Raw genomic sequence first — 12752 nt, forward strand, 5'->3', positions numbered from 1 at the left:
TCCAACCGACAGGGCAAGAGATCTAGACAGGGGTGAACCTTTGAAGATACTCCACAGCAGGTAATGTTACACACCCAGCTGATTTCCTCCTACAACAGCCAAACTTCTCACCGTTAATATTTCCCACTCTATCCAAACTGTTCTTACTTGGTTTAGTTATCTCACCACCGCCACATGGAAAGAGTCAGGATGTTGCCAACGGCATATGAATGAAGATGGTTACTTCGCCAGCCTCAAGGTTCACTTCTTTCACAGGAGTTAGTCCAGCCTGAAAGGTGGTTATTGATGACACGGACACAGCACAACACTGCAGTTTTCAAGTGTATACACTCACAGCAAAGGACAAAGACTCACCCACTGCACTCCACACACTCTTGGTGAGTTAGGGTCAATACCCCATCTGACCGGGGACTCGTCCTGGAAATCGTTGAGACACTGATACCATGAGTAGTCAGATGTAGACATCGCCGCCATGTTACTCCAGCGTCTTCCCTCGCTCACTGTTTCCCGGCTCACCCACAACCCACGGTGGGGCCGCTCACATACTATGCCACAACTCACAACAGACTCACTGATAGTTCATTTCAGAGGATTATGCTGCTAAACGAGGACTTGGGGTACTCACACTGTCGTTAACACAAGTCTTTCTTCTCTTCCTTCCAGCTACTGGACAATTACCCTGCGGCATTGTGACTTCCTCTGAACGGCCTCCTTCGACAGTACTTCCGGTGAGTCTTCCTGTTTACAATTACTCAACGTTTGTTACACAGTTCCATAGATAGTTCCAGTATCTGATCTAGATATACTCAGCCCGGTCTCTGCCTCTGCCAAATCCTTATTCTTTCTTCGCCCAGCCAACAATATCCTCCGCTTTTTGTCCACTGCACTCAAAAATGCTCCAACTCACCAGCCTTATCGGCTAGAATAAAACTGCCCTTCTGTTTGTCTCCTTCAGCCCCGTCCTCTTTCCGCTTGCTTCCATGTGATTGCCGGATCAACGAGGCCTTCCAACTCTTTAGAAGGCAATGAATTTCGTCCGCCTTTGGCGGAAATAAGTTCGCCCCAAGTCAACCGCGCCCTTCCGGTTTCTCTCTACCCTATTTATGTGCCTCCTCTTCATGAAATCGCCCAATCATGCATCGCCACACTCGTTTCCACAACTGTTGCTAATAAAACCCGATTTGGGTTGCCATGGAGTTGGAGGAAGTGACTGGTGTTTGAGAATCATAGTCTGGGTGGAACTTCTCTCCACCACTTTCGGTTCCGCCCTTCAGAAAGTCACTCCGTGACATATAGGCTAACTTATGTGCTATATAACCGGCTGCTACTGGCAACTGACTTGAAAAAACATTGTTTAAAATGCGTTAGTCATGTATAAACAAAACCAGTCACCTTATCAAGGATGTAGATCCTGCTCACATCACTTGCAGCCATACTCCACAGTGTAGAAAGTTTTTAAAACCTCTTAAAGAAATTTCACCTCAGGATTGCGTTCCAGCAAACCCCTGCAGACGGGTGCGCGCTCTACGCCTGCACAGTACGCATGTCATTGTCTTTTGCTTTAGCGCGAACTGGATACCCATCTGCTGTTGTTTCATTCTGGTTTGCCATTGCATTAATTATATTTGGCTAAAATACATGTGTTTACACATGTTGCAAAGTTTTATTCTACCAGTGATAACACCTATTAAAAATAAACAAATAGTGTGCTGCTTTGTGGTCATTATTGTGTCATTTGAAATAAAAGAGTTTCAGAGTCAGCATATCAAATTGCAAAGCACCACTTTAAATACCTCCGCAAATGTTAGAGTTACGAATGAGTTGCTTTTTTAGGGTACTTGCCATAAAAAAGATAACCACATTAAATCAGATGGACTTTTGTTATTAAAAGCAAGTAATATAGGCTACTAAAATAAAAGTGATGTGCTGTTATATTTATTTGCCTATGTGGCTCATAGACATCGACTGTATACAACATTCAGTAGTCAATATGAAAAATTCACAAGAAAATCATAAAACATCAATACATAATTTCCCCATAGACTTGACTAAGTCGTACATACCACGTAATATTACAATAGGTACCCTGTAGTTATAAAATACTCATTATATTCTTTATATTCTTTCCCCCTTATTACCCCAAACTTAAAATGTTATTCCCTTATACCTACAAGTACGTACTGAAGAGGTTCCCTGTTGTTACAAAAAGGGAATGCTGTAAATTTTGTTTAATTACGCAGTATTTTGCGGGTCGTAATATAAAGTGTTACTGACTTTTTATAGACTTACAGTACACAGTTGCATCTTTATAAACTCTTTACTGAACAGTTATGTTCTTAGAAACCTTAGTTCTGCATTATTATACATATTGATGTCATGTATTTATTATTATTAAACCTATATTTAACTGCCACAAACTTCTTAATGATCTCAAGATTTAATTTTTTTACTTTATTTTTGGTCTGTTTTTGGAATACCATAGGTAAATAACCGTCACTAAAAGTATAGGGAAAGATTATGAGAGCTAACTTATGCTGTGATTATCCTGGGAGTTTTCGTACTGTTTTACGTCATGCAAATTTGAATGTTCTCTGATATAAATTATGTTGTCTGTTGATAACTAACTATAACCACTTATGGTTCCTCTTATAATAGGTATATAAACCCTCCTCTGAGGAACTTAACCAGCTATTCACTGGTTTAACAAAACTGGTGGATTTCAATATCAACATTTATTTTGTTTTAGAAATGTTTCATAATCTAATGTGTTGATACTTAGATCTGTATATTGTGTACATACGAAATGCTAAAACTGGGACTTAAAGGACAATTCATTGTGTCAATGGGAAACATCACTTTTATAAAGGATTTTGTAATTTCTGGCTTTCCCGGACTTCATCCTCAATATTATGGCATTGTCTCAGCAGCCCTGTTTTTTGTCTATGTGTGTACACTAATGGGAAATGCTGTATTTATGACATTATTTGTATTATCTAAGAGCCTTCAGAAGCCTGTATATTACTGCATTGTAAATCTTGCTGTGTGTGATGTACTCTTCAGCACCACTGCATTACCAAAGATAATCAGCAGCTATTGGTTTAAAGATGGAGCCATTTCATTTTTGGGCTGCTTTATTCAAATGTTTTTTGTGCATTATTTTGGTGCAGTCACTGCACGTTTGTTGTCAGTTATGGCTATAGATCGCTACGCAGCCATATGTTTCCCACTTCGATATCACAGCATTATGACAGACAGAAAAATTTTCATTTTAATCTTTGGCTGTTGGATTGTGGGTTTAATCGGCCCTTTGATGGTAGTAATAAGAGCTTACCCGCTCCTGTACTGTGCAGGAAACACTATTGTACATTGTTACTGTGATCATAATGCCATAATAGCACTGGCATGCACTACCAGAGAAGACTATGTTCAACCTGCTTTCATTAATTCAATGATAGTGCTGCTGGGTTCACTTGCTATCATTGTTTTCTCTTACTGTGCTATCATTGTGGTCGTTCTGCGTATATCGAGCGCTCAAGGAAGACTGAAGACTTTCTCAACCTGCAGTCCACAGCTCATCATTATTACTCTATTTTTCCTACCCAGATGTTTTTATTATGCATCTTATTATCTTAACGTAGTGTTTAATATTAACATAAAGTTCAGTGCTGATGTGCAGGTGGTCATAATTGTGCTGTATAGCCTGCTGCCACCAATGATTAACCCATTTATTTATTGTTTGAGAACAGAAGAGGTGAAAAAAATCTTACTCACTAAAATGAAAAGGACAAAAATAGGCGTTAAATCAAGGCCATGATCCATATGTCTGCTGATTTTCTAGCATTTAGGTTTGTGGGGAGTGTTGGAGTTTATCTCAGACCAGGACAGGGAAACACAAAAAAAAGTTTCTCAGTGTCTGCCATGATGTGTCTGTTTAAATATTGCAGTAGCTTTGTGTATGTTTTTGTTTATTTAATATCAGCACATCAATATCAGCACAGGTTTGAGACCTGTACATGTAAGAGCATTTTTTTTAAATTAACTGTTAGACGCTTGTTTACTTATTCGGTTATACTTTTTAGTAAATGATAATAAAATTAAAAAAGTGGATGTAAAGAAATGTGTGCAACTGCAGAAAGGTTTATTATTCAAAAACATACTTTCAAACATACTTATAAATTGAATTTAAAGTACAGCTAGACATAGAAACTACATGTGACACTACTAATGCAGCCATCAGTCTCTATTTTCTTATATTAAAATCTGATGTTTGAATTAATTTGTAAACCACTTCATTTATAAAAGTGGAAAAAAAGGGTTGTACTAAAGAAAGAAACAAAAAACATGTTTGCCAAACAAGTATAGGAGATGTACTGTGACTCTAAAAACAGAAATGGCAGGAATAGTTTACAGTTTTTCTCGATTACTTAAACACATTTATTGAAATTATGCCTCATATTCTCAAAACAGTAAACACAATATAATAATGCCTCACACAATTCTCCAAACATCATATTTTCAGGTCAAAATAAGCTCTACACTCAAAACCATTCAGTCTTACTGAAAAACCAACATTTTCCTTCAGACAACCAGTGATGGGCCATCAGGACCAGCAGGGCCTTCTCTGCTAGCCCTATTAAAAAATAAAAAATATTTTTTAAAAAGTGTTAAATGTTTTTCTTTAGTATGCTATTTATTTATTAGTGTCTGCAAAATTTGTTAGTTTTGTTAAGGTTGAACCGGAGTACCCTCAAACATTCACACAAAAGTCTGGGCAGCTGGGACCAGCTCTACAGATACTGCTAGGCTTGTGTTGAAGGACAACACATCTGATTTGTTACAATCATTAGTGACAGAAACATTAACCAATCAAATTTTGACGTTTATTGACAGCACATCCTCCGGGTCTGGCTAAACATGCCCAGCGCTACCCCTAACATCTGTCGTCAATTTCCAACGGAAGCGGGAATTTAGTTATTATTAAAAAAAAATGACATCCGCTGCTGCAGATACACCCGATCTTGTTTCCCCCAGCACAAGAAGTTATTTTGTTGGCCGTGTTTACTTTTTAATACGAGTAAAGGGACTTGGAATGATTCTGGCTTTGACAGTATGAACAGCTTCCATAGTTTCCACCTCGATGAGGTCCCAAGAGCACCCCAATGACCAGACACACAGAGAGCGTAAGTATAATTAAAACAAACTTTATTAAATTACTTAAAAGGGTATGGGGAAGGGGAAATGGAGGCTAAAATCCAACTCTCCAGTTGGAGAGGAACAATATCGAGTCTCTTAGACTCCGTCGCGGGAAATCTCAGGTGGGTCCTTCACTCCTCTTTACTTCTGGCTATGCGACGACAATCAGCTTATTCACAAAGTGCCCCTTTGTTCTGGCTTGCAGGGAGACTGTCCAGTGCCCTCTCCTTTCCTGGACGTAAGGGATACAGGTGGTAAGTATTGAGAGTTTGAATGTAAGATGGGTACCTGCGGCCACACATGGCGAGCTCCGAGACGGCCCAGTGGGTTGCACTCCTGACCATCCAGATACAGGTGGGGCTGCACAACCGCTGCCGGGATCTGACTTAAACCGTCCTGGTAGGTGTATTGAGGGTTTCCGCTGTTGATGTATCACTGGGCAACAGGTCAATGTACAGGTAGGCGCTTCAGAAGGGATCCGCTAGATCTGCACTGGAACATACAGGTAAGTATAACAGGACCGTGTACTAACGGTAGACAGAGAGGCCACAGGATCTTAACTTGAGTCACAGGTAGTATGCAATACAGTAAGTATAGAAAACGGGGCAAACGGGGGCTCATTTGGGCATACAGGTAGATGTACAACACAATATGCTGGCTTTAGCTTTGGGCATAAGGTAAGTACATAGAAGGTAATTGGGGCTTCACTTGGGCATACAGGTATGCAACACAATATGCTGGCTTTAGCTTTGGGGCATAAGGTAAGTACATAGAAGGTAACTGGGGCTTCTCTTGGACATACAGGCAGGTGTACAACACAATATGCTGGCTTTAGCTTTGGGCATAAGGTAAGTACGTAAAAGGGCAACTGCAATTCCACTTGGCATGCGGTGAGTATAGTACACGAAAGGACAAGAAGGGGTATAACTCACAGACCTTTAGGGAGATGGACGTCAGGCATGAACCTTTCTTGAGGCTTCAAGCAAAGACAGACGGAGATGCGGGTCGAAAGCTGCTGTTGTGTTGGACCGAACACGGCCTCCGCTGGTGTCACCACACAGGTAAGTTCAGGTAAGATGTTTCACCCGAGGTGTACTACACTGGGTGGATTGAACGCTTCCCTCTCCTCTCTTCCAACCGACAGGGCAAGAGATCTAGACAGGGGTGAACCTTTGAAGATACTCCACAGCAGGTAATGTTACACACACAGCTGATTTCCTCCTACAGCAGCCAAACTTCTCACCGTTAATATTTCCCACTCTATCCAAACTGTTCTTACTTGGTTTAGTTATCTCACCACCGCCACATGGAAAGAGTCAGGATGTTGCCAACGGCACATGAATGAAGATGGTTACTTCGCCAGCCTCAAGGTTCACTTCTTTCACAGGAGTTCGTCCAGCCTGAAAGGTGGTTATTGATGACACGGACACAGCACAACACTGCAGTTTTCAAGTGTATACACTCACAGCAAAGGACAAAGACTCACCCACTGCACTCCACACACTCTTGGTGAGTTAGGGTCAATACCCCATCTGACCGGGGACTCGTCCTGGAAATCGTTGAGACACTGATACCATGAGTAGTCAGATGTAGACATCGCCGCCATGTAACTCCAGCGTCTTCCCTCGCTCACTGTTTCCCGGCTCACCCACAACCCACGGTGGGGCCGCTCACATACTATGCCACAACTCACAACAGACTCACTGATAGTTCATTTCAGAGGATTATGCTGCTAAACGAGGACTTGGGGTACTCACACTGTCGTTAACACAAAGTCTTTCTTCTCTTCCTTCCAGCTACTGGACAATTACCCTGCGGCATTGTGACTTCCTCTGAACGGCCTCCTTCGGCAGTACTTCCGGTGAGTCTTCCTGTTTACAATTACTCAACGTTTGTTACACAGTTCCATAGATAGTTCCAGTATCTGATCTAGATATACTCAGCCCGGTCTCTGCCTCTGCCAAATCCTTATTCTTTCTTCGCCCAGCCAACAATATCCTCCGCTTTTTGTCCACTGCACTCAAAAATGCTCCAACTCACCAGCCTTATCGGCTAGAATAAAACTGCCCTTCTGTTTGTCTCCTTCAGCCCCGTCCTCTTTCCGCTTGCTTCCATGTGATTGCCGGATCAACGAGGCCTTCCAACTCTTTAGAAGGCAATGAATTTCGTCCGCCTTTGGCGGAAATAAGTTCGCCCCAAGTCAACCGCGCCCTTCCGGTTTCTCTCTACCCTATTTATGTGCCTCCTCTTCATGAAATCGCCCAATCATGCATCGCCACACTCGTTTCCACAACTGTTGCTAATAAAACCCGATTTGGGTTGCCATGGAGTTGGAGGAAGTGACTGGTGTTTGAGAATCATAGTCTGGGTGGAACTTCTCTCCACCACTTTCGGTTCCGCCCTTCAGAAAGTCACTCCGTGACATATAGGCTAACTTATGTGCTATCTAACCTGCTGCTACTGGCAACTGACTTGAAAAAACATTGTTTAAAATGCGTTAGTCATGTATAAACAAAACCAGTCACCTTATCAAGGATGTAGATCCTGCTCACATCACTTGCAGCCATACTCCACAGTGTAGAAAGTTTTTAAAACCTCTTAAAGAAATTTCACCTCAGGATTGCGTTCCAGCAAACCCCTGCAGACGGGTGCGCGCTCTACGCCTGCACAGTACGCATGTCGTTGTCTTTTGCTTTAGCGCGAACTGGATACCCATCTGCTGTTGTTTCATTCTGGTTTGCCATTGCATTAATTATATTTGGCTAAAATACATGTGTTTACACATGTTGCAAAGTTTTATTCTACCAGTGATAACACCTATTAAAAATAAACAAATAGTGTGCTGCTTTGTGGTCATTATTGTGTCATTTGAAATAAAAGAGTTTCAGAGTCAGCATATCAAATTGCAAAGCACCACTTTAAATACCTCCGCAAATGTTAGAGTTACGAATGAGTTGCTTTTTTAGGGTACTTGCCATAAAAAAGATAACCACATTAAATCAGATGGACTTTTGTTATTAAAAGCAAGTAATATAGGCTACTAAAATAAAAGTGATGTGCTGTTATATTTATTTGCCTATGTGGCTCATAGTGTCACGACTGGTAACAGGAGTGAGGACGCAAGTGCTGGGTTCACCATGAAATAAATAACATTTATTTACAGAACGGAAATAAAACAACAGGCGGGTAAACACAGGAACATCCAACAGAAGGAACAGGAACAGACATGAACGTAATGACAATGATCCGGCGACAGGTGAGAAACAGACAGCAGTATAAATACACAGCACTAAACACGGAACAGGTGTGATGAATCAGTTCGTGAATTGTCCAGGTGACGTAATCGGAGACACAAACAAAACATGACACGGATCACCGTGACACATAGACATCGACTGTATACAACATTCAGTAGTCAATATGAAAAATTCACAAGAAAATCATAAAACATCAATACATAATTTCCCCATAGACTTGACTAAGTCGTACATACCACGTAATATTACAATAGGTACCCTGTAGTTATAAAATACTTATTATATTCTTTATATTCTTACCCCCTTATTACCCCAAACTTAAAATATTATTCCCTTATACCTACAAGTACGTACTGAAGAGGTTCCCTGTTGTTACAAAAAGGGAATGCTGTAAATTTTGTTTAATTACGCAGTATTTTGCGGGTCATAATATAAAGTGTTACTGACTTTTTATAGACTTACAGTACACAGTTGCATCTTTATAAACTCTTTACTGGACAGTTATGTTCTTAGAAACCTTAGTTCTGCATTATTATACATATTGATGTCATGTATTTATTATTATTAAACCTATATTTAACTGCCACAAACTTCTTAATGATCTCAAGATTTTATTTTGTTACTTTATTGTTGGTCTGTTTTGGGAATACCATAGGTAAATAACCGTCACTAAAATTATAGGGAAAGATTATGAGAGCTAACTTATGCTGTGATTATCCTGGGAGTTTTCGTACTGTTTTACGTCATGCAATTTTGAATGTTCTCTGATATAAATTATGTTGTCTGTTGATAACTAACTATAACCACTTATGGTTCCTCTTAAAATAGGTATATAAACCCTCCTCTGAGGAACTTAACCAGCTATTTACTGGTTTAACAAAACTGGTGCATTTCAATATCAACATTTATTTTGTTTTAGAAATGTTTAATAATCTAATGTGTTGATACTTAGAACTGTATATTGTGTACATACGAAACGCTAAAACTGTGACTTAAAGGACAATTCATTGTGTCAATGGGAAACATCACTCTTATAAAGGATTTTGTAATTTCTGGCTTTCCAGGACTTCATATTCAATATTATGGCATTGTCTCAGCAGTCCTGTTTTTTGTTTATGTGTGTACACTGATGGGAAATGCTGTATTTATTACATTATTTTTATTATCTAAGAGCCTTCAGAAGCCTGTATATTACTGCATTGTAAATCTTGCTGTGTGTGATGTACTCTTCAGCACCACTGCATTACCAAAGATAATCAGCAGGTATTGGTTTAAAGATGGATCCATTTCATTTTTGGGCTGCTTTATTCAAATGTTTTTTGTGCATTATTTTGGTGCAGTCACTGCACGTTTGTTGTCAGTTATGGCTATAGATCGCTATGCAGCCATATGTTTTCCACTTCGATATCACAGCATTATGACGGACAGAAATGTTTTCATTTTAATCTTTGGCTGTTGGATTGTGGGTTTAATCGGCCCTTTGATGGTAGTAATAAGAGCTTACCCGCTCCTGTACTGTGCAGGAAACACTATTGTACATTGTTACTGTGATCATAATGCCATAATAGCACTGGCATGCACTACCAGAGAAGACTATGTTCAACCTGCTTTCATTAATTCAATGATAGTGCTGCTGGGTTCACTTGCTATTATTGTTTTCTCTTACTGTGCTATCATTGTGGTCGTTCTGCGTATATCGAGCGCTCAAGGAAGACTGAAGACTTTCTCAACCTGCAGTCCTCAGCTCATCATTATTACTCTGTTTTTCCTACCCAGATGTTTTTATTATGCATCTTATTATCTTAACGTAGTGTTTAATATTAACATAAAGTTCAGTGCTGATGTGCAGGTGGTCATAATTGTGCTGTATAGCCTGCTGCCACCAATGATTAACCCATTTATTTATTGTTTGAGAACAGAAGAGGTGAAAAAAATCGTACTCACTAAAATGAAAAGGACAAAAAATAGGCGTTAAATCAAGGCCATGATCCATATATCTGCTGATTTTCTAGCATTTAGGTTCGTGGGGAGTGTTGGAGTTTATCTTAGACCAGGGCAGGGAAACACAAAAAAGTTTGTCAGTGTCTGCCATGATGTGTCTGTTTAAATATTGCAGTAGCTTTGTGTATGTTTTTGTTTATTTAATATCAGCACATCAATATCAGCACAGGTGTGAGACCTGTACATGTAAGAGCATTATTTTAAAATTAACTGTTAGACGCTTGTTTACTTATTCGGTTATACTTTTTAGTAAATGATGATAAAATAAAAAAGTGGATGTAAAGAAATGTGTGCAACTGCAGAAAGGTTTATTATTCAAAAACATACTTTCAAACATACTTATAAATTGAGTTTAAAGTACAGCTAGACAAAGAAACTACATGTGACACTACTAATGCAGCCATCAGTCTCTATTTTCTTATATTAAAATCTGATATTTGAAATAATTTGTAAACCACTTCATTTATAAAAGTGGAAAAAAGGGTTGTACTAAAGAAAGAAACAAAAAACATGTTTGCCAAACAAGTATAGGAGATGTACTGTGACTCTAAAAACAGAAATGGCAGGAATAGTTTACAGTTTTTCTCGATTACTTAAACACATTTATTGAAATTATGCCTCATATTCTCAAAACAGTAAACACAATATGATAATGCCTCACACAATTCTCCAAACATCCTATTTTCAGGTCAAAATGAAGCTCTACACTCAAAACCATTCAGTCTTACTGAAAAACCATCATTTTCCTTCAGACAACCAGTGATGGGCCGTCAGGACCAGCAGGGCCTTCTCTGCTAGCCCTATAAAAAAATAAAAAATATTTTTTAAAAAGTGTTAAATGTTTTTCTTTAGTATTCTATTTATTTATTAGTGTCCGCAAAATTTGTTAGTTTTGTTAAGGTTGAACCGGAGTACCCTCAAACATTCACATAAAAATCTGGGCAGCTGGGACCAGCTCTACAGATACTGCTAGGCTTGTGTTGAAGGACAACACATCTGATTTGTTACAATCATTAGTGACAGAAACATTAACCAATCAAATTTTGACGTTTATTGACAGGCCGTCCTCCGGGTCTAGCGACATGCCCAGCGATACCTCTAACATCTGTCGTCAATTTCCAACGGAAGCGGGAAATTCAGTTATTATATTAAAAAAATGACATCCGCTGTTGCAGATACATCCGATCTTGTTTCCCCCAGCACAAGAAGTTATTTTGTTGGCCGTGTTTACTTTTTAATACGAGTGAAGGGACATGGAATGATTCTGGCTTTGACAGTCTGAACAGCTTCCCTAGTTTCCACTTTGAGGAGGTCCCAAGAGCACCCCAATGACCAGACACACAGAGAGCATAAGTATAATTAAAACAAACTTTATTAAATTACTTAAAAGGGTATGGGGAAGGGGAAAGGGAGGCTAAAATCCAACTCTCCAATTAGAGAGGAACAATCTCGAGTCTCTTAGACTCCGTAGCGGGAAATCTCAGGTGGGTCCTTCACTTCTGTTTACTTCTGGCCCTGCGACGACAATCAGCTTATTCACAAAGTGCCCCTTTGTTCTGGCTTGCAGGGGGACTGTCCAGGGCCCTCTCCTTTCCTGGACGTAAGGGATACAGGTGGTAAGTATTGAGAGTTTGAATGTAAGATGGGTACCTGCGGCCACACGTGGCGAGCTCCGAGACAGCCCAGCGGGTTGCACTCCTGACCATCCAGATACAGGTGGGGCTGCACGACGGCTGCCGGGATCTGACATAAACCGTCCTGGTGGGTGTATGGAGGGTTTCCGCTGTTGATGTATCGCTGGGCAACAGGTCAATGTACAGGTAGGCGCTTCAGAAGGGATCCGCTAGATCTGCACTGGAACATACAGGTAAGTATAACAGGACTGTGTACTAACGGTAGACAGAGAGGCCACAGGATCTTAACTTGAGTCACAGGTAGTATGCAATACAGTAAGTATAGAAAACGGGGCAAACGGGGGCTCCTTTGGGCATACAGGTAGATGTACAACACAATATGCTGGCTTTAGCTTTGGGCATAAGGTAAGTACATAGAAGGTAACTGGGGCTTCTCCTGGACATACAGGTAGGTGTACAAAACAATATGCTAGATTTAGCTTTGCCCATAAGGTAAGTACATAGAAGGTAACTGAGGCTTCACTTGGGCATACAGGCAGGTGTACAACACAATATGCTGGCTTTAGCTTTGGGCATAAGGTAAGTACGTAAAAGGGCAACTGGGATTCCACTTGGCATGCGGTGAGTATAGTACACGAAAGGACAAGAAGGGGTATAACTCACAGAC

The 12752-nt window shown here is 40.2% G+C and overlaps 2 protein-coding genes across 2 annotated transcripts; both read left to right on the forward strand.

Annotated features, from left to right (window-relative positions):
- Positions 1–2842: 2842 nt before the first annotated feature.
- On the forward strand, positions 2843–3814 carry LOC129438849 (olfactory receptor 6N1-like). Its single transcript, XM_055197753.2, has one exon. It carries the CDS (start codon positions 2843–2845, stop codon positions 3812–3814), a length of 972 nt encoding a protein of 323 aa, XP_055053728.2.
- Positions 3815–9459: 5645 nt separating this feature from the next.
- On the forward strand, positions 9460–10425 carry LOC129438850 (olfactory receptor 6N1-like). Its single transcript, XM_055197754.2, has one exon. It carries the CDS (start codon positions 9466–9468, stop codon positions 10423–10425), a length of 960 nt encoding a protein of 319 aa, XP_055053729.2. The 5' UTR covers positions 9460–9465.
- Positions 10426–12752: the final 2327 nt, after the last annotated feature.

Source organism: Misgurnus anguillicaudatus, chromosome 24, assembly GCF_027580225.2.
Source record: "Misgurnus anguillicaudatus chromosome 24, ASM2758022v2, whole genome shotgun sequence".
NCBI classification, from domain to species: domain Eukaryota; kingdom Metazoa; phylum Chordata; class Actinopteri; order Cypriniformes; family Cobitidae; genus Misgurnus; species Misgurnus anguillicaudatus.